Source organism: Podarcis liolepis (assembly GCF_965112155.1).
Source record: "Podarcis liolepis genome assembly, chromosome: 12".
Classification (NCBI taxonomy): Eukaryota; Metazoa; Chordata; class Lepidosauria; order Squamata; family Lacertidae; genus Podarcis; species Podarcis liolepis.
In genome coordinates this window covers 29,529,292-29,552,338 of record NC_139563.1, presented here as the reverse complement: position 1 = coordinate 29,552,338, position 23,047 = coordinate 29,529,292, and the positions used below count along the sequence as shown (strand labels likewise).

The window sequence follows — 23,047 nt, the reverse complement described above, 5'->3', positions numbered from 1 at the left end:
GCACTCCAGGCTTTATGTGGAAAACAGGCAAGCCTCATAAAATAACAGAAAAGTACTACATTATCAAGCTGTTTCAAAATCTAGCCATTTGTTCTGTGAAATCCACACACAAGGTTATTTTGACATCAAAACTCCCAAGGAACTCTACATCTAGAGATCTACCCAACAGTCTCTCCCCAAACTGAAGACAAAAGTCTGGAGCCCAGTGGAACCAAACTAGGGCATGTTTCTCATTAGAATTCCATGTTTCAGTAGGTGGGAAGAGCACAGACACATTGGTCCAAAGCGTTCCATTAAAAAGTACAAATGACATTTTTGCTAATGGACCCATATCCTCAAATGGATCAAATCAAAACAAAAATAAAACAACATTGATCTTTCAGTTCCATTCCAAAAGCCCTGAAAGTCCTATCCACTGATATAGTACTATGAGTTAAGAACAGATGGAAGTGAAGGTAAAAGCATTTTAAATATTTCAGATTGTGGTGGCAACCAATCTAAGTACATTTTTAAAGCTGAGTTTGCACCTGGCACCACTGACAAAAAAATTGAACATGTGGAACAGGCAGCATGATGGCAGCCCAAGGCAGTCCAACAGTTGTGCATACACAAAGAATGCGAAGTTAAGGCCCTGGGCAAGAAGAGGAGACACTCGAGTCAAAAACATTTGTGTTCCAAATCTGAGAGTCAAAAGATACTGCTCCTCATGCAAAAGTGTTCATTTGCAAAGAACAATTCTGGAGGGCAGCTTGTCATGTAAAACAAAAGTTTTTATTTTTAGCCTGATGAAAGCTAAGCTTAGAAAGATGCCAGACTCCTCCTGCACACACATAAAAGAGAGAGAGAACCTGAACTGTCAATTTACACATGCTTTCTGATATTTGCCAAGTTATTATTCCACAGTACTGGGCAACCTTAATTTCATTACTGAATCTTACAGGATAAGAGCCCCAAGTCCAAACAAATTGCAGATATAAAGACCCAGGGGCTTGAGGAAAAACTGTCAAGCGCAGGCTCCTTTCATGCCCTTCAAACCCATGTGCTGAGTGGCGACAGCCCAGTTACGTAGTTGTTTCCTGCGGGGGAAGCACCTGCAGGGCTGTGCTTTCTTCTGGTATGAAAGCACCCACTTTGCATCAGCTATAATCCGGGCCGTTAGAGAGCAGGGGAGCTTGTGTAAGCTTCCATCCCTAATGGGAAGTGGGGAGGAACTGGGGTGCAAGTGTGCTTGTGTGTGTGTGTGTGTAAAGCGGGGCATCAAAAAGCGCTGCACCCGCCACTTCCCATTTCCTATCAGTCCCTTTCACCTCCTTCCTTCCTGTTATCTCTCTCCCCTCTTTCCCTCCTTGCCTGGCAACTTTCCATACTACAACCTTGCTCTCTTTAACCAACTCCTGCTCTTGCAGGTGCTTGTGGGCAGCTGCTGCTGATAGCTGAAAGGCAACAGCGTGGCCGGGAGACAGACTGAGGCCCACCTGAAAGCCATTCCCAGCCCACAGCTTGATAATTCATATGGGTTTCTGCAACCCCAGTTGTAAAGACTTCCGAGCACCAGGAAGAAGCTGGTTTTCTGAAGCAGTGGTTCCCAAACCTTTTCAAGCCACTGCCCCCTTAGTTCCATAATCTCATCTCCAGTGTCCCCTAGAATCGTGGTTTGCACAACCCACTAAGGAAGACAGTAACACAGTAAAATTAAAAACATAAATGATTGATTGCACATTTATTTAGTTTAATTCAACAAAATTGATAAACTTGATCCAGTGATATCAGCTTTACAAAATTTGATAGTGATTTGCACCTGCCTGCCTCTTAGCGCCTCCCCTAGGTAATCCCACTGCCCCCTTATGGTGCCCACTTTGGGAACCCACTGTATTGAAGTCTAGCAATACATAAACAAATTGAGAAAAGTGTATCTTTCTCAGATCTTTTTATGCTATTGCATAGGCATCAATTATTTTGCCATAAGACTTCAAACCAATATATTCTCATCTACATATCTATCCTTTCAAGTTCTGGTTGAGCTTAAAAAGAAGTGTTAAAACCTCCATTCTGCAGCAGAGAATACTTAGCAGCACCCTTTTTTTTGAAAACAAACAAACAAGGTTTTCATTCTGCCATCTGAATTTGGTTTAGCAACATTAAGGTTGGGCAACATTAATTCACTTCTCAGTAGTTCCATATTATTATTATTTTAATTTTGCTTTCATGTACATGTTGAATTATGCTGCAGCTGCCTCACTACTGACCACTTCTGTCCTGAAAAACTGTAGCAGAGGACTGTGAAGGTCTTGATTAAAAAGCAAAATGTTAATGTGAGACAGGACAAACCGGGTGCAGCTGCTCCATTTCACTGAACAAGCACCTCTTCTCCATTCAGCTGTGAAGAATGGCACCGACTGTAAATTGTTCTCTGCTGATAGGTTCCACAGGAAACGCAAAACTACACTACTTTCAACTTTTCAAAGCCATTGATATTTTAAAAGAGGGTCCTCAATATACAGGGGATCGGGTGTGTGGGTGTGTGTGTGTGTGTGTGTGTGTATGATGCTTTGTTGGTCTTCAGCCTTCAGTTTTGATCTTAAAATTTCCCCCTCTGCATGCAAAGCCACATCCACGCAGAGAGCAACAGTTTGTGATAATTTGCCAGATGTGTTAGACAGGCAGAATCATTCTAATTTCTAGCAGAAAATACCCTTTTTAAGTCAAGAGACAGACTAGATGCACACCACAAGATTTGTCTTTCCCGAAACGCAACAGGCGAAACCCCCAACTTTAAATAATTTACCCATACGTAATCCTGCTGACTGCTATAGTGCAACTCAACTGTAAGTCATCACTGGATTATACTTAAAGAGAAGATACCCACATCTACTGTAATCATCTGGTAAGATTAGATCCACCTTTTCTGGACATTTGTGCAGGGAGAATTGTAGCATTTGTGAGCATGTACACATTTGTGATCACACAAACAGAATTATTTCAAGGGCAGGAAGGGATAATAAGTCAAAAGAGGTCCCTATTTTGCTTGGGCTGGCAAAAGAGAGGGGCTGTAGCTCGGTGGTGGAGTATCTGCTTTGCATGAATAAGATCCCATGTTCAATTCCCTGCATCTTCAGGTAGAGCTGGGCGATATCCTTTTCTACTGCTGCCAGTCAGCTAGATTGTCCAATGGCCTGCATATAAAGCAGCTTCCTCTATTCCTATCTTTCCTCTATTCCATCTTTGAACTGTGGACATACATTCTATGCTGGTAAATTTATCTGGTTGCTGACATTTCACTGACAATCTTCACTGAACACACTGCATTTTTTATGCTTGCTGATATCACAAGACTCCAGCGATACTTGTAGTTTTTGTTCAGGGCACATTTGGGAAAGGCAGAGGAAGCCCAGGTCAGGACAACACAAGCTTTGCTGTAGATCTGTGAAAGCTGTGAGGCTATCCAGAATATGTTTACATTACTGGTGAGGGTGGAGCGGAAAAAACAGAAGGAAATCTACTGCAGGGTTCAAGATTATTGTTACATAGTTGAGAGCAAGATAGTTCCTCACTGTATCATTGTCTTTTATTGTTGATGTTTAAGTGTGTTTTTAATATTTTGTTCCAAGCTGCCCAGAGTGGCTGGGGCAATCCAGTAGAATGGCAGTTTATAAATAATAAAATTATTAATATTCTCATCCATAACCATTATACTGGGGGGAAAGTTTCCTTCCCCGTGCCCTAAAACTCCCCCCATCCCCCAATAACAAATGAGATCAGCATTCTGTCTCCCTCTTCACTTATGAAATACTTATTCAGTGATCCATTTGAGTGTTCTTAATCTGCAGCAGCAGATTGTTCAAGGTCACCTACCTTTTGCTTTATGGAGGAGAGAAAATCCTGCCCCTATACCAGATCACAATCTCAATTTTGTGCATTCCAGAAATACTTAGCAGAGAGAGACGGTGTCATGCACAGCACTACCAAGACCCATTGGGGTGGAGTGGTAGGAGGAGACAAACATTAACAAACCAATGTTAACGTATTGCTTTTTTTCCTACTATGGACCTTTTTTTTGGGGGGGGGGTTCCCCACATTGCTTATCTACTTCAGCCTCCCTTTATCACCACTTCTTTAGCTCTTAATCATGCTCAGCAACAATGCCAGTCCCCTTGCCAGACACATTGGCTGTGATTCAAAGAGCTACATTAGCCGCGCCCGAGGGCTCAGATGAGACCGGTATAATTTTGCAGAACTTTTTTTCTCTTTGAAGAGCTGACTGCCATGCTGTATCAGAAATGGCTTTTTAGAATAGCGCTTGAGTTTCAGAAGTGGTTTGCCCCATGGCGTGGGGTGAGGCACTGTCTCAGAAAATGCCCAAAGACCCCCTGGAGATACAGAACTGGGGATGCCCTTCTTTGGATCCCAGGCATTATGTACGGAAAGGAACAGATTACTAACCCATTCTTTCCAGGGTTCTGTAATTTCAAATAGGTCAAAAATAAAGTAAAACCCCTAAGAATTTTAGGTTAACTTTGAGGTTTGCAAGTACTTAGTTTTGGGTTCTATCCTAGTTTTATCCCTGCACATTGATCCAGTAGAGGCTTACTGCACTGAAACTGGGAGAGAGGTGGGTTTTTGCAATTCACCTTCCAAATCTGCATTTAGAGGGCTGGGGGGCATTCTAAATAGCTTGGGAATCGATGCAGGAGGACAAATGGCTGAAAATCATCCCTGTTCCAGTTGCACCAACAGAAGCCTCTACTGAACCAGAGAGCTTCCATCAACAGAAGGACCTTTTGTATACAGCTGGGATAGCCAACGTGGGGCCCTCCACATGTTGTTGGACCCCTTACCATTAGAAATGTTGGCTGGGGCTGGTAGGTGTTGTAGTCCAACAACATCTGGAAGGCACGGCGTTGGCTAGAGACGAAGAATCATGCTTGATCTCATGGCACTATCTTGACAAATATTAGCAAAGAAAAATGAATCATATGGCTGTCAGATGCATCAGCAAGAAAAAACACACATCAGAAAAGGGAAGCAAATGTGGCTTGTTTGCTATGATCTTGAAAGCCAACCAGAATTTGGAATGGTGCGTTTTCCATTCAGGTGGAGTTCAGGCTTCTACACTCAAAGGGAGTGGGGTGTGAAAAGAGATGGGAAATGTTTTTATGTTGCATTTTTATGTTGTGAACTGCCCTGAGATCTGAAGATAAAGGGTGGTAGACAAATAAAATAAAATAAAATAAAAATTCAGCTCACACCCGGCAGATCCAGCTATTTGCATAGAGACCAAAGTGGTTTACAAGTGCTGGGAACCCTAACTGACCACAGTTCAATAATGTTGCTTATTTGAGATATACACCAAAACATTGAGAAATTCTTAACAAAGCCCTTTAGACTTTCAGTTGACAGAGTCAGCAGAGATGCAAGGTCATGTCACATAAGGTCTTAGCATGTAGGTCATATGCATGATGAAGCAAGAACAGAGCTTTGGACTTGCATGCCCTTTCTCTACACATACAGAGCTTACAATGGGAACAAAAATCCATGAAGCTCAGTGCTTACAAACCTTGACATCACACATGCAATCCACCCTACCACTGTTGTGTGAGTTGGCCTACCCGTGCAGGAATTTCCACTTGTGGCTCCCACTTCACATGCAAGTTTTTCTATTTGGTGAATGAAGACATGCAACCTTAGCATTTCTCCTGCACTTCTTACACACTAGAACCACATGTGAAACCAGCACTTAAAATAGTTAAGTATAAATATAAACCGACAAATGGCTGAAATCCATAAACAGCCCAAGGACTTGTGCTCACCCAGTGGCTTTTTAATTTTTACTTCTCAAGTGGCAGATCCCCATCAACAGTCATAAACTGCTTTTGCAGCACTGAGAACCCACTGTTCAAAAATAAATAAAAGTCCAAAGTGCCCTTGCATATGAGCATGGGTGGTATTCCTTTGGAGCCTAAATAAACATAAAATGTCAATGATACATGTACACGGCTCATGGAAACAGTACACAGCAGTTCTGACGTCTTCACAAGGCCATTGCTCCATTTTCTTTTTCACCAAGCCTTGAACTCTTTCCTGAGTACTTACCAGAACTAAAAAAAGAAAAGTTACTGAAAGCCATTTTGGGTGGAGAAACGAGGTTTGTATGTGTGGTCATTTCAATTGATATTACCAGTCTCTTCATTTCAAGGACTGATACAAAGCTTTAAACAAAGCAAAAGCAAACCAACTTCAGAGGAACTAGTAAATGGCAGACATGCCAACATCTAATACAGAAGTCACCAACCTTTTTGGACCAGTGGGCATATTTCAAATCTTAAGAGTCCTGTGGGTGCTAGTCACAAAATGGCCACTATGGCATATCACAAAGTTAGACAGCCCAGTCATGGTGAAGCTTTTCACATAATTGTATTTCCATACTAGAAAAGGACAGACCTGTTGAATGTCTGCCTACCATACAGTTGTTGAAGACACAAGAAATGCCAACCCTAAACCAAAGCCTAAGCTGCTCCATTAAACACAAACAGAACTTTCTTTCTGGGATGGCTAGAGCCTTTTTAAAACAAGCTCAGAGTTGGGGGCTCCTGCCCCAGGGAACCAATGAAGTTTTTCAGAGGCATCATGGAGCCTGCTGCGTTGCCTCCAATATAATATATATTGTCTCATGCACTGCTTCAGTATAAGATGCAAAAATACCACCTGCATTTTGTTGAACAATGCTGTGCTGTTTCCCCATCTCAGAAATTTACAGTTACTGTAGAAAACAAATTGCATCTCTACTGTCCTTTTCTAATTATGCAGCGCTTCTGTTTTAACCTTTTCACACATTTCCCATTCCTTTGTATTTCATGGCAACCTATTTGAATGAACAAGCATTTGTGTCTAATATTAATTTGCCCTATAGAACAGATCCAACTGCCCTGTTTCCAAGTGAATTATTTACATAACCAACACATGTACAAGATTAAATATAGAGGACTTCTGTTGAAAAGCATTTGGAAACACCAATTATTCCAACATGCAATAGCCAGGATTTTTAAATCAGAAGACTCTGCTGATATTCCATCTGCACTGGCTCCCATTTTGCTTTTGAGCTCAGTTCAAAATGTTGGTTATTACTTCTAAAGCCATAAACGCCTTAGGACTAAGTCGCTTGATGTATCTTCTACGATCCTGCCTGCCCACTGATCTATGACAGTATCGTCTGAACTGTTGTTCCTTGTCTCATCACCATCAGAAGTGGTGAAAGGGTCTTCTCAGTTGTGGCTTCGAGGCTTTGAAAGCCCAGCACTGAGAGATCAAATCGGCCTTTAAATACCAGATCAAAAGATTTCTGTTTCGGTAGAACTGGCTGCCTCTTAAATTCTGCTGCTACTTATTTGTTCTGATACTGGAATATCTGTGCTGTTCTTAAGTTTCTTGTACAATGCCTTGCCATCTCTCTGTTGTTAGCTACCCTGCGGGTCTCATTCTTGAGCTCGAAAAGGAGGGTTTAAATATTTTAATAATAAATTAAAGAAGGCTTCAGGGATCAACTGTAGGGTGGCGTGTAAAACTGGTATTTTTGGAATATATATCTTAAAACTGGTATTTAAAGCATATCGCAATTCACTTGCAGGTTTTTGTTTTTCTGAAAAATATATAAGATAGATCAAATTACACCAAGTTATTGAGGTGAAGTCCCTTGGGTTTTTAAATTTTAATTCTATCAATATTTAATTGTTTTTTAATTCTTCTGTGTTTTTAGTGATTCTTGTTTTTCTCTATAAGCCGCTGAGTCCCAACAGGGAAAAAGGTGGGATATAAATAAATACATAACAATAATAATAATTTAAAAGAAATGAGCAACAAATCTGTAGGCCTGCAAACCAAATGGTTGCTTTCTTTCCTCACCTGCCCTTTGAATCAGCTTAACTTGACAACTGTTCATCAAGACTTCTGTCCACAAGTAAAACAGGAATCTAGGAAAGGTTTATATGCTTTCTTCCTCAGGAACTAGATAACCACCAACCAATTCCAAAGGCCAAATATTATAGAAGGGAGGGTCTCTCTCCCCCCCCCCCCCACAATCCACATCCAACACTCTTCTCCTGGTGAACCTGATGTCTTTAAAGAGTTGGCAGTAAAGTGCTGCAGTCAAATTAATGCTGTGATCACAAGCCAAATCCACAGAACATCATGTGATAAACCAAAAAACAATCTAGAATCCTAGATGAAAGTGCTCACCCTTCAGTCAGATGCACTATATACTGATCTTTCCAACCTTATGATTGTATTCATGATTTGAGGGAACAGTAAATAAAATCCTCAATATGGGAAGTATTCCTGATACACTATTTATGTTTCGTTATCTATAAGAGTAATGAGGTAGGCCAGAAGTCATTTGCTAGCACATAGTCAATAAACAAAGGATTTTTCTTTTTTGAGTATTCCCACAAAGTGGTTTTCAACATCAACTTCAGCATTCTTGGATCCTTCCCAATATATACTTGCCCTTCACAACTCCTGAAGCAGTCTACGGCCAGTAGTCTTTCACTCTGCAAAAAATCTGAACTGTACAGGTCAAACACCAACACTGTGCAAGCCCGAACAAGAACAAACTAGTGACTGCAGATGGTTAGAACCCAATTCTGTACCTGACAATGCAGTATTTGGCCAAGGTCATAACTCTTAAAGTTACTGTACACTAGGCAAAGCAATGCTTACAATGTTAATCCAGGAAGTCTTCAACATTGGTAGTTGCTGCTAGACAGGGATCCAAAACCAGGTCTCTGTGTAGATTGCAGAGACCCCAATGGCTTGAACTTATAGACCCTCAGTGCTGTTATTATTAACCTATGTGAAACCAAAACTCAGCTGCCATTTAGCATTGGGGGGAAGGACTGAACTGTCAGAATAGCTTTAAGTTTTGGTGACTTTCAAACAGAAGGTGAGTGCGACCCTCTTAAAATAAAATTCAAGAAAATTGGCCAACGTATACAGAACTATTAACAGAGGCGGAAAAGGGCTAAAGTTGAAAGAATATGAGGAAGACTCATTTTGCAGCACAGTTTAAACACCAATTCTCCATCTAAATAAACTACAGCACGATTATTAACAGAGTTCAAACAGTCAACCTTTGCCAAATTTACCATTGACCGGGGCCCACAGATTTTGGGTGGCCTTGGTAGCCAACCCAAATGCATAGTCATCAGGACTATTATCTGATGCCATGCTGAACTCCAGAGCCTCTGAAGCTCCTGCCCAATTCCAATCTCAGAAGAACGCTTCAGAGGGCAAGACAGCCTGAGCCTCCTGAACTTGAAACTAAGAAGAGGCCACTTACTAGTTTTTCTCTCCCGTCTCCATCCGTCCCTCTTTGTGGCTGTCGTGGCAGCTATCACTTCCTTCCTCTTCTCACCCACCAACCAGAAGCAAGCTTCTTCCTCGCCTCTGAAACTTCTGAATTCTAGGAAGCACTCAGTGCTTGGCCTGCCTCTGCTGTCCATCCTGGACTAAACATGTACAGTGCAAGGCTGCACTGCTGCCAGGCAGCAGAAGCTCTCCACCAAGAGCTCTCCTTAGCACAGAGGTGCAGAGAAACAGGGAGAAGGAGGCGTGCATACTTAGCAGTGGTTGGTGTCGAGAAGGGAAGGACTGTTCAGTGTACATCCAGCTAAATAAGTGGATGGCGACTTGTCACATTTTCCAGAGTGGGTGAGGTGTTGTTGCCAGGACTATGTGCAAGAAGTAGATTAGTTGACTCCTGTCTTTTTGCATCCATGCATGCACGCGCATACACACACACACACGTTTGCTTATCCTAAGCCACAATGTGTCAAAACAGGAAGGGGCACTTTGCTCAAAGGGTCCCAACCTCAAAGCTTCAGATAATTTAGAGTCCTGTTACTAAGTTTTGCATTAGCCCATCAAAACACACTTTAAGCACCTGTAACTGTGTTTGTTGGACCAAAGAGTGGTGCAGGTTTACAAGCACAACTGGATTTATGTACCATCAGCAACTTTAAAAACTTCGTGTTCTCGACAACCAGAATAGGAACACCTTGCAAATGACTACAACAACATTATCAACCAAATGTGCCAGGTGTTCTTTCATAAAGGCTACACCCACTGTATTTACAGAATTGTAAACTATATGATAAGCTGGACCCATGGACGAAACAGCTAGGGGACAGGCAATTGTGCTTCTGAATGGCGATGCCAACATTCAGATATGGTAATATACAAAGTCCAGAGAAAGCTGTACTTAGCATATTCTACTCTTAAGAAACACACCTGCTTATACTACAAAGCATTATGAAGGTCCATTGTTTGGTAACCTAATTCTGTTAATCTGCATAGGAGATGTTGATTGAGCTCATTCAAGCAAAACTCAACTGTACTCTTAAGTTAGCCAACTCTCTCTGTTTCTTTTATAGTATTAATAAAGCATGAAGCTGATAGTTACTCATGTTGTTGCATTCAGTTATTTTCCTCTTGTAAAAATATGCAAATTCACTCCTTTGTGTTTTGGGGCTCTCGTGTGACCCTTCAGACTGTACTAATCAGCTCTAGGGGTTTTGGTCCCATTATTTCAAATTTGCTCTCTGGCTGAAAACATCATTCCATTTATGCTTTATATTAAACTTCAGACATACAGATTCTTAAAACACACACACAAACCATAGTAGGAGAAAGAGCTAGCTTGGCAATAATGCTGTATTCAATTTACTTGAGAAGTGCATGAAGCAAGATGCCACCTAATGATGCAAAAGCAATACTGCACTTTGTTTTTGTGTAAAACCAGAACCCAAGAGAATTAGTTTGACTCCACACTGAATGAAGGGGTAGCAATTATCTCCTTATGCGACTAGAAATCAGTGACACTGGAGAGGGTTGTTTTTCAGGTCTCCCTCATCTTCCTTGCCCAGTGAACTCAAACTACAGTAATCAGACACATGGAGCTTTTAACCCTGTTATTCACAGAACAGGCAAGAGCAAGATAGCCAAAGAAACTCACACTTCAAAATATAGCTGTTATTATAAAGAAGTGACAATCGGTAGACAAAAAGTCCCAATCGACTTTTGCATAGAGCAGTTGATTAAGGTGGGATGCTTATTAAAAATCTCTCCCCCCCCCCCAGCACTTTTGCAACAAATGCATACTGAGCAGAAACCTGTTGAACAGCATTTGAAATGCTACAAGGAATGAATGCAAGGTTGCCAGAAAGACAAATCAATAAGAATTACCAATAAATAAAACAGTATACACCAGAGGCAACCAACATGGTGTCCTCCAATTGTTGTGGACTACAATTCCCATCAACTTCAGTCAACTTGGCCAATGCTCAGGGATGGTGGGAGTCGTAGTTTTCAACACCTAGCAGACGATACCCCATTGGCTACCGCTTTACATAATTCCTACCACTTCATTGTTAGAAAGCCACAACCATCTCTAAAAGCCATTCTAACCCCATATGTTCTATACTGCTTACCAAGACTTTGAGGACAACATACTTGACCCCAGTTTATTACATCTTTACACAGCAATCCTTTAAGCCCAGCTAGCAGTGCTTATAGTGGACTCAGGCCATGGTCTTAAGGCATATGATACTGTAACTTTGCGAAATCTAATCCAAGTCTTGATGTGATTAGCAGCAGGGAACGCTCTGTGTTGTTGCCTTGAGTGCCATAAGGAAATAAAGGCAGAATATCAATCAATCAATAACCAGAATTCTTCTCAACTAGAGTTTGCTAACTAACCTCAAATCCTGGTAAGCAGGAAACACTGATGAACACCAGTGCAATCATTAAGAATGGGTATTTTTTGTTTGTTTGTTATTATTATTTTTAAGATTTCCTAACGACTCTTCATCATAAAGTTCCAGGGCTGGTTACAACAACAAAACATACAACTATAAAAACCAACAAAACCATTACAATGATAAAACACATGAAACCGTTCCAAATGGAAAAGGGCAGTCATGGCAGAGCCATTGCAAGTATTTCGTACACAAAACAGAAGCAGCAGTTACCTATGTGGGGTAGCTGTTATTATGCTGCGAGTACGAACAGCATAACAGCATAATAACCTGGAGACCCAAGTTCAAATTCCTTCTTAGTCCCAAAGCTCAATGGGTGACCTTGGTCCAAACTCAGCCTTACCTTCCTCACCTGCACAGAGGGTTGTTTTGCAAATGAAGTCTAAGTAGGGAGCAAATTTATGTATGCTGCTCTGAGTACTTTGCAGGAAGGACAGAATGATTATTACTAATTATTAATATTGTTGTTATTTACGCATTTTTGAATCACCACCTACATGAGCATCAAGGTGATTTAGAAACATATAATAAAAGCAGCTAAAAGTAATAATAATGAAGCTTGTTGATGCCAGGAGGGCACATCTCTCCTGAATATACATATGATCTTGATATGGTGCCAATCATATAGCATAGAAAAAGTTTTATGGAACTATGGCAAGCAATTTTAGAAGAAGGAACACAATGATAATACATTGTATAGAATAGTGGCTATTCCTTCTTGCACTAGTCATCCAAGGAAACAGCATTTTTACACGCAGTTGCTTCATATTAACATGACTATAATGCCAGGAAACTTAATGGAGGCTCTCTACCACAGCCTTCAACTCTCACCTAAGAAAGGGCTGAAGAGGGTCCTTCTTCACTGCCATGCATTTTGGGTCAGATGGCCAGGAGAATGCACTTCCAACTTCCATAAAAGCATTTTTTAAATTCTTAGTTTAAAAAGCTGCCATGACAGGAGTGCAGGCATTCTGCTGGCCCCCTCACTCAAAATGCCTGGCTCTAAAAAAGGACCCTCTCAGCCCTTTCTCTAAGCAAAGTAAGGCAGTGAGGAGGAAGTAAAGGCAGTGGCAGAAGATCTTTGCCTCGCCGAATGTACAATAATGAGGTGGGGGGAAAGGTCCCCAGGACAGGGGCAGTGCCTCTGTACCCACCACCTGCGACAATGGTCTCAATCTGTTTCATTATTGGGCCAGCCCAAGCCATAGCAACCAACATGGACAATTTCAGTTGTGACTCTCTCTCTTTTTGTATTTTGTGTTTTTAATTCTTACTTGTAAACCACCCAGAGGACTTTTGTCATTAGGTGGCATATAGATATTGGAAATAAATAAACAGTGTCACAAAGACTAACCCTGATTCTTCCAGTTTCTAGGAAATTAAATATTATATTTGGGACACTTCTCAGGAAAACAAAAGGAGAGAAAGATGGGCTCAAGTCAATCTTGTTTGAAGCTTCATTGAATCAGAAAACCCAGAAGTTCAAAATACTATCACAAATGTTCAGCAAGCAAAGTTGAACGCAGGCAACCAATGAAAAACAGCAAGTGTTTCATGTACTTAATTTCATTTATATGGGAAGAAATACTGTTTTCCTCCTTTCTCAGCAAGCTAATAGATCTGAAAAGTTTCTTCTCCAAGACCATAAACTATTCTGCACACCACCCAGCAGGGTACACATGAGCATATACCCTTGAGCACAAATGCTCTGGTACTAAGCAACTCCTACTGAAAAACAACATGCAGCAAGAAATATTACTACTTAATTCCCCCAGGCAAATGATTGGAATAAATTCCACTCGCGCACTCTCAAGAACAAAAAATCCACAGAGAATTTGGGGCATGCATGACGCAGCGCACAAACCCTCGTGGGAAAGAATTCTTAGAACTTTTTAAGTTACTAGCTGACAAGTCTCACATCTAGGATATTTATGAAGAAGGCTGTCATTCCCCCGGAGAGATAATGTAATGCACAAACTTAGAGGCAGAAACAACAGAGGAGCTGTTATCCACCCAGGAATGGAAAGACTCACTATCCTGTATCGGTTCCCAATTGCTCCTGATTCTCCTGTGTCCATGACTCAGTTGTCATTCAGGGCTATTGATTAGTCATTTCTATGTCACAAAATCTTTATCGAACTCGGTGTACATTTCCCCACGCACACTATATTTAGGCCTCAAAATAGGATCAAGTAAGCTGAAGAACACCACAGAAAGACAATAGTATCATCACGGTAATCCCCCTATGCAAACACAGGCTCTGCAAGAATCTTATGTCACTCTATTTCTCTTAAGGAGCCAACATTACAGGGATTACACATCCTCCCCCTGACCAGCTGCCCTCCAGGTGTTTTGGACTCTAATTCCCATCACCACCAGCCAAAATGGCCAATGGTTGAGGATGATGAGAGCTGAAGACCAAAAGATCTGGAAGGCACCAAGCTGAAGGAGGCTGCTAACATAACTAGGTCACTCACTAAATGCTGCCTCAGAATAAAGGTCACACACACTCCATACATTTAAAGCACATGGTTTTCCCTGAATAATCTTTAAAACTCTAGTTTACCCCTCCCAGAGCTATGATACCCAATACTCTTAGCAAACTACATTTCCCAAAATTCTTTGGGGAAAGCCATGTGCTTTAAATGCCACAGCAAACTGTATATTAATGCTGGTTCTAAATGTGTTTTGATGAATATTAACTATTGTTTTTAAGCTTGTTTGTTTGCATTTTATAATGGTATTTTTAAATGTTGTTAGCCACTTTGAATCCCAGCTTGGAAGAAAGGTGAAATAGAAAATACAGTGGTGCCCCGCAAGACGAAATTAATTCGTTCCGCAATTTTTGTTGTCTAGCGAATTTTTCGTCTTGCGAAGCACGAAATCCCATAGGAATGCATTGAAAATCAATTAATGCGTTCCTATGGTCAAAAAAAGTCCAAACAAAGCCAAATTTGGTACAACAACAGTTTATTAACTGCTCTTTAAAGTCACACATACTGTAAAGAGCAGTTCAAAAATTTAAGGGAAAATAAATTAACTTTATAAACAAAACATGTCTTTGTTTTTAGTCAAAGAAAAAAAGTCGCGAGACGTTTTCGTCTTGCGAAGCAAGCCCAGAGGGGAAATTCGTCTTGCGAGGCAAATCGCGAACGGAAAAACCTTTCGTCTAGCGAGTTTTTTGTCTTGCGAGGCATTCGTCTTGCGGGGCACCACTGTAAATGCATTCCATGGTGTAGGTGTGATCAAAGACACCTTAAAAAGTGAATATTTTAAAACCAGCGATTGTACCTTACCCTTAAAAAGTTTTAATTCTTTAACTGTTACAACCACAGGAAATAGACCTACGACTAAGCTCTTTGTTACTTGTGAGCAGGGAGGGTGGTGCCAAAAGTGATGCAAAGGGCCCAAGAGAAATAATGGCAAGGCAGAAACAACATCTATGCCAAGTCTACAGTTTATATTTTCAGCTCATACATGACCACTCGGGGGGGGGGATCCCTGCATGGTTCAAGATGAACTTCTTAGTGAACTGAAAGTACTTTACAAAGAAAATGGTAACAACCTGTGAAATACCCAGAAAATTATGTTCAAAATATATGATTTTTTCTGAACTCTTAGACTCACTTACCGAGAAAAACAAATCCATCTGCTTCTTTTTCTGTCACCAATACCTTCTTGGTATCTTGGTTTTTTCGGAAGAAGTTGAACATCTTTTTGAAATACAAGTCTAGTAACAAAAAGGTGAGAAATGGGTCAAGTGATGCGGGGGGGGGGGGGAGAGAGACTTACACAATTCTGGTATTATCAAAATAAACATTACGAAATGATCTTTACATCAAGTTCTAAGATTAGAGACTTGAACTGGGGGAGGATCTTGCAGGAGCAAACAGAGAACACCAGAGAGATACAAGTCAGTTGTTCACTATTGCTCAGTTCAAGAAATATGAGTTTCTGTACACCCAAGCAGTGTTGGCTGAGTCCTGACACCTGGAAAAAATAACCCAAGCACTGGAAAAAGTTACTCAAGATAATGTTATATTTTCCACCATAAAAATATTTTAATCAGTACACCATCTGATTATGTGAAGAGCATTTTTACTGCCAAGTAAAATAATTGTGTGTGTTACAGAGAAATCAATACTGTGTGATTCCCCAGAGTCAGAACCAGAAGGGCATAGCTGACTTCCCATGCTAGGCCTAAGATTGTCTGTGGGGTGGGGTATGGAAGCAAGCAGCAGCAGCAGCAATGACTGCGCTCTTCTCTTTTTGTGTTATGCCACCCACCCCATGGCAGGCATTTTGTGGCTGGGGCCCACAGCACCCTCTCAAAAAAGGTGGGCAACCCCTGATGTAACAGGATGGCATATTCTAAACTAAGTTAAGTCATGAGATGACCTGTTTTAATTATTTGTTTATTTAAAATCAATCCAACTTTTTAATTATTATTATTATTATTATTATAAAAAATTCAGTACTGCCCTTCATCCAAGGACCTGAGGATGTTTTACAATATAAAGACACAAAAATAGCATAGTAAGAAACAAAACAATATCTCCCCCCCCCAGTTTAAAAGGCCATAGATCGTTTAAATAAAAAAATTCTTTCCAGTAGCACCTTAAAGACCAACTAAGTTAGTTCTTGGTATGAGCTTTCGTGTGCATGCACACTTCTTCAGATACACATAGATCGTTTAATTAGCCAAAGGCCTGGGAGGAGAGAAATGCTTCTGCCAGGCAAATGCCTGGATAGGACATTCTACAAGTGGGGGAGCCACCACAGAAAAGGTCTGTTCTCATATTGCCGCCCTCTGGACTTCTTGTGGAGGAGGCTTACAAAGAACCACCTCAGTTGATGATTGCAGGGTCCAGGGTGGTTCATATCAAGCCAAAGCCTTTCCTCCATATGTTACACACTAGTTATTTTATAAGTAAGGTGATCCTTAACCTAATGGCTTTCATTCCATGTAGCCTCCTATCACTGCAAGGATTTCCACTTGCACAATGAAGCTTCCCCACCCCCTTCATCCCCGTGTGCCACCAAAATCTATTCAGTGGGTTCTCACAACCCCCCAGAGCAGATTTTGAGGGGGTGCATGGGACAAGCGCATGGGGAAAATCTTGTTGCACAAACACAAATTCTTGAGCTGATGGAATGAGGGAGTTGGAAACTGCCCCACGACCTTTCACTTCCTATCAGTTCCCAATCCATTGTGCAGATATGTCTTTCTCTCTTCCTAAATCCTGCAGTACTTGCCTTTTCACTTTCAGCAGCTCCAAGCATTGACTTCCTTCCAAATGCTTGACTATGAAGTACTCTTCTTGAACTGCAAAGATGTCCTTCCTTTATACACTAGGCTAAAAGGGAGGAAAACAGAGTTACTAACACTCACATGCTAGTATCAGGATTTCAAAACTTCATCTGCAATCACAAAATTTAGATTATATTTAAGAATGCATGAAAGAGTTCACACTTTCATTTTGATAAACCAGGCTACTAGAGTTCTACAAAGCTGCAATAAAGCACACTAAAAGTCCTACCAAAACTCATAAACTGCAATATTTAGATCGCAAAGCTTTTTGTTATAGGTCTAGGTGTGTTCCAATGCCCAATGGAAATACTCTGGCTTCTGCCCTTTTAAAATAACGCTGAAAATTATTAACAGTCTACATGTCTGTCCTGGGCCCGTTGTTGTTCAACATCTTGAATGAAGGTATGGGGGGGATGCTCAATCTTGATTGTTTAATCCAATGGGTCTACCCTGAGTAGGGGTAATATTGGATACAACTCATACGCACATATATAGGAACAGTAATACTTGAACCTAACTTGTAGGGGTTCTTTTAAGGAATAGTGGACTTATGCACATGAAGGTCTTTGAATCCTGAAGGCTGCTTACTGAAACCAATAATTCCTCTAACTTTTGTAGAAGTGTCTTCCTTATCTAGTTAGCAAAGTTTCCTTCAACACTGCACAAAGGGATACAGCTATCTTTACCTTTGGCAAATAAAAATTGCTTGTAGCCAATCAGCACTGAAGGTTTACAAAAATTGGTTCTTTCTATGGCAAATACAAATGTCTTAGGTAATGGGCATTTTGAGGGCAAATAATTTTTCATAGAAGTAGTTTTTTCAGGTGAACAGTTCATTTACAGGAGCTAACCAGATGCAATAATGTATGACCACCTCCGATACATGACTGAACCTGGCCAATCCCATAACTCACAGTGATCTACCCACATAAACAATGTAATGTTTCAAGACAGAGCACACAGTTTTCTCCACAACCTACTTTTGCTGCATTTCCACCCCCCCCCCAAGATACATGTTTCTTGGGATGCAACGTTTTCGTTGATTTGCAGATTATATTAAAATTAACAAGCAGCATTTTTGGAAAACCAAACTTTTTTTATATACAAGAACTTACAAAAACCACAGATAGCACGTGCTATCTTATGATGAGCATTTCCACCCTTGCCTGCCGTGATAAATGAATAAATAATCTAGAAACAGAGACTCCATTTCCTGCTTGTTTTGACGTATTTGAATTTAATGAATTAATCAATCAACTAAGTCGCAAACTACTAATCAACTAAGTTTCTCTGAATGGGATGCCAATCCTTGTTTTCTTCTTGACACCACGCTATTCTATTGGTCACCAGTTCAGACGTTAATTTATACACAGAAGACCAGACAGGTAGGCTGTCAAAATTCAACGTCACCCCATGGCTCTGCGTCATTATCTATGGGTAGGACGACCCACGAGCCCCACCTCAAGGAGGACCCAGAAAAGCTCGGCCCCATAAGGTGGGAAAAGAAGTGAAGCCAATTTCCTGGCGCGGGTAGCTCCGCCCACCAGACAAGAGCAGCTGACGTAACAGCACCACAACACCGTTCCCCAACTGGCGGCGCGCATGCGCGTGTTCCAAATCCGCACGTACATTCTGAATGTTAACGGATATAACCGTCGAAGCGCAAAAAAACAACACCGCCGGCGTTATTCGACGACTGCCCCCGCGCGCCACAAGCGAAGGACGAAATAACCCTCGGCCTCGAAATAACCCTCGGCCACGAGCGAGGCCTCTCTGACAGCCGACCCTACCTGCCTGTCTTGAATACGCACCTCCGGCAGCCTTTTTTCCACAACAACCTCCGCTTCCGGGTTCACGAGGGACACCTCCCGGCGAATGAACTGAAGTAACCTCGTCGGCTGAGGAAAATCAGTCTAAGTTAGCTGGCGCGCGCATGCGCAAATACTCCCTAACGCGCGCTCCGCTACACGGAAATGACGTAAGTCCGCCTGCGTATGGAACGTTCTGCGAGCGCATTGGAAGGTTTCCGCAGGGACCGTCGAACTCTGCGCGCTTCGCCCGTTGCCGTGGTGACCCGCGCGGCGAGCGGAAGTCGATGTTTCCCGCCAATGTAGCCTGGATAAAAGCAGAGGGCGGGGGGAGGCGGCCTTGGTTCAGACGCCCAGTTCCGAAATGGCGGACGTGCTGGAAGGACCCCGGGTGCGCGTAGCCACAAATCAGTTGGCGCAGTACATTGGGAAGCCCGTTTGTTTCGTGGGGCGCCTGGAAAAGGTAAGAGTGGTGCGGGGTGGCTCCTTTACTCCTCTTCGTCCGCCGGGGGATTTGCCTTGCAGGGCATCGCAGGCCCCTTGGGGTGGTGTATCCTTAATACCCATGATATCCCTCGCTTAGCTCCAGACAAACTTTCGCCAAAGGCGCCTGCTCTTTAGTGTTGCCGTTTGTGAGACAGCTGAAATTTGTTATCCTTTATTTAAAAACAAAACATTTATCTCTTGTTTGGTTTGCAGTATGAACACATTAAATATTGTGTATATATTGTTAGTTTTACATGGTGATTGTTGATTATACACAACAAACATAACAATTCCAATAAAAAAGAAAGCTTCTCTCGAAGCTTCTGACCTCCCTCCCTGAGTTCCTGCATCTTTTACCGTAATGTAATCTATCTATTATAAATCCATAGTATCCAAAGTTCGTGGTACTTTACAAGTGTTAATGTATTCCTGCTAGTGATTTCAACTGTTTACAGTGGGGACACATTAAATATACACAGGAGGGGTGGTATAGAAAATTATTCATAAGATATCTAGCAAATGAAGTTTATTATATTGGTACCCTGCTTTGGATAACGGCAAAAACTCAAGGCAATTACAACCCCAATCCCCCCAAAACTTATAAATGAGAGGAAGCAACAGGAGGAGAGAGGATATATTTGTATATATTCCCTTGAACCTGTTTGGTTTTTAGGCTTGCTTGATGTTGCCATTTATTTTCTCCCTCTTAATATTGTTATTGCAGATGTAGCTCCCATGTGCCTTTTTTTTTTTTTTTTTTGCTTTTCCTTCCTGGAATGTGACTTGCATTTTTACAGACTGCCATGTAGTTTTCAAGCATGCAGTTATGCCCACATATAGATGGAGTATTACCTGAATGCTTCAGTATTTCCAGCAAAAGACTGACAGAGTGGTGTTGATAGGAAGGTGCAGCAGGTTAAAAGTGCCTTGAAAATGAGTGTTTTGAAATTTTATTTAGATTCACCCATCTGGGAAATTTTTCTTCCTATCTGATGGAGAAGGAAAAAATGCAACCGTGGAACTGGACACACCTGTAAGTATGTCTTGTCTTTTGGAAGATTTCATAATTCTTACACTTAACAGTTTTTGCTGGTGATGAGCATACAGTGGCTTTAATTGTAGAAGCGGAATTGACCTGAACAGTCTTTGTGTTGCTGGTATAGCAGTTCCATATATGGAGGCTTCAATTTCTAAACCTCAGCTAGATAAAGGAACTTACGTGGTTCTGGTATTGGCCCAGTAACAAGAATAAGCACTACTGCATTTACAACTGCCCTATCAAGTTAAGTACCTGAAGACTATAGAAGCATCTTCTTAGACTGAACAGTGTGCTGATTATATTTTTATATTCTTAACTCTTCCGCTCTGCATAGCTCCTCTGTCCCATAGGTTTGTCTGGGATTGTTTGTTGCTCACTCCTAAGCTATATATAAGGTTAGAATCAAATGCAATAGCCTACTAGTGCTACAGATATTCAGCTAACATAACCTCTGCTTTTCTGTGCTGTACGGTGCTGATGCTTCTGCTTGGTGCGACAAAAATAACTTCCACACCAACAAACTCTTTTGTCTTATCTTGCCTATTCTTTACAGTCATCTGTGTATCATTTGTATAGGGTTATCTGTGTGTGTGTGTGTGTGTGTGTGTGTGTGTGCATGCGCGTGTCTGCATGCATGCTCACATGCACAGCAAAATTCAGGTGAATTTACTGGGGTGGGGCAGGTAAGACAAAAGGCTTGAATGGGCCGTATGTTTGTCACAGATTCCCAAAATATGTGATGTAGTTAAGCTAGGTGGATGTTTGAGAGAATAGATAACCTCACCTTTACTTGGAATGAACTTCACTTTCTTGAACATTCTTAAGTAATTCTTAAAAGTGTTTTATGGTAAGGTATAAATGTAAAATAGAGAGCCAAGTTCAGTGAGTTGTAATTTCAATTCCTAAGTGCTATGTTGGAACATAAAGTGAACTCCCAGAAACATGGTGGGTAGGGGAAGTGTAAAATTGATTGTTCGTAAAATTCTTAAGAAAGAAATTTGTTCGTCTGCTATTGTAGCTTGAAGAAGAGATCTCTGGGGTCATTGAAGTAGCAGGAAGAGTTACAAATCAAGTAAACATCATGTGTGCATCGTATACCCAGTTCAGAGAAGATAAAAACGCATTTGGTAAGTGAATTATTTCCTCCCTCATTGCAAATTGCAGTTTTTCAATACTTTTGAATAAGCTTCTGGCACTCTTGATTAACAAGTTTCTTTCAATAATGGTCAGTTCTTATCTACTATTTTCCCCCATGGAAGTTATGATTGGCATGATTCCCAAAGAAGTAGATGCACAAAATACATTGTCAGAAATTAAAATCCCATGTGGATACAGTGGTACCTCGGGTTAAGAACTTAATTCATTTTGGAGGTCCATTCTTAACCTGAAACTGTTCTTAACTTGAAGCACCACTTTAGCTAATGGGGCCTCCTGCTGCCACACAATTTTTGTTCTCATCCTGAAGCAAAGTTCTTAACCCGAGGTACTATTTCTGAGTTAGTGGAGTCTGTAACCTGAAGCATCTGTAACCCAAGGTACCACTATTTCATTTTGAATATTTTGTTTGCCAAGTGCAGGCACTGCAGTTACAAAAAAAATATTGGTGGGAAGGATTCACTTGCAATGACAGCTTCATAGTCATTGATCAAGTTGTCATTCCTGTCTGTTCAAAACACTGAACTTGGTATATATCTAGCCAAATAGGATAATTCTGTTACTGATGTATTAAATATGTTATATGGCCTCTTCTACAGAGGGAGAGCAATTAATCCCTGTTCACACTCAGGCAAGATACTGGTTAAAGCAACCCCTTGAAATATTTTTAACTGTCCTGACTTTGGTATTGAGTATGTTTCTTTAAGAATGAGATGCACATTATAGTTAGCGTTGTCTCTTAGGTAGTATTGTATAAATAGGATAGTTCACCTGCACTAATGTTTTTTAATGTTATATTCTTGTTTCTTTCAGATTTAGCACTATATAATGAAGCTCTGAAAATTATCCATGAATTTCCTGACTACTACCCTTTTAGTACTAATGCATGATTGGTACTTTTTGTTACAACTTAAGAGTGGACAATTTGGTGATGCTTACTGAACAGAACTGTGAAGAATCTCAGTATGAAATAATATTGCTTAAAGTGTACTTGGGACTGTCTGCTAATGCCAGCAATATAGTACATAATCTAGAAGTTCGTGCATTTGTATCCTAAATGGCGATGCTGTCCTGAGGACAAAAAAACCTGTGTCTAGTGAGAGACAGTATTTCGCAATAGATAAGCATTTTAATGTTAAGCTGTCACCCAGGTAACCATCTTAGGTAAATACATAACAGTGCTCATTATTCTATTTTTAGGTGATCTTTTGTACATGAAAAGTATAAGAGAAATCAGTGTATTAAATAAAAAGCAAACTATCATAATATTGATGACATCTAAAGTAAAACGTGTTTGGTTTTATTCTAAGACTTAATGGACGCTTTAGTCTCCTTACCTAACCAGCATGTTATAGCAGTTCAACAATAAACACCATTTATGTAGTAGTTCTTGTCTGAAGAATGATTCATACCAAATATCTGTTCTTTACAAGGTAGTTGGAAT

At 40.9% G+C, this 23,047-nt stretch overlaps 2 protein-coding genes across 7 annotated transcripts in view; one reads left to right on the top strand and one right to left on the bottom strand.

Annotated features, from left to right (window-relative positions):
• UMAD1 (UBAP1-MVB12-associated (UMA) domain containing 1) overlaps nt 1-19,071 on the bottom strand; it is a 37,537-nt gene extending 18,466 nt beyond the window's left edge. For 2 of the 6 annotated variants that reach the window (XR_014517754.1, XM_083468647.1), the window contains exons 1-3: nt 18,927-19,071; nt 17,061-17,161; nt 15,436-15,534 (exon numbers count right to left, since the gene is read on the bottom strand). Coding sequence is in view for 5 of the 6 variants with exons in the window: in XM_083468647.1 (XP_083324773.1) it covers nt 15,436-15,517 (82 nt within the window). In the remaining variant the exon portion in view is untranslated. Of the gene's footprint in view, nt 1-15,435; nt 15,535-17,060; nt 17,162-18,230; nt 18,703-18,744; nt 18,860-18,905 lie in introns of those variants that run through there. The other 4 variants (XM_083468648.1, XM_083468649.1, XM_083468650.1 and 1 more) reach the window with 4 other exon arrangements.
• Nucleotides 19,072-19,258: 187 nt separating this feature from the next.
• RPA3 (replication protein A3) lies at nt 19,259-22,989 on the top strand. Its single transcript, XM_083468655.1, has 4 exons — nt 19,259-19,386; nt 20,368-20,442; nt 21,467-21,575; nt 22,417-22,989. The coding sequence occupies exons 1-4, from the start codon at nt 19,288-19,290 to the stop codon at nt 22,491-22,493; spliced, it is 360 nt and encodes a 119-aa protein (XP_083324781.1). The 5' UTR covers nt 19,259-19,287; the 3' UTR covers nt 22,494-22,989.
• Nucleotides 22,990-23,047: the final 58 nt, after the last annotated feature.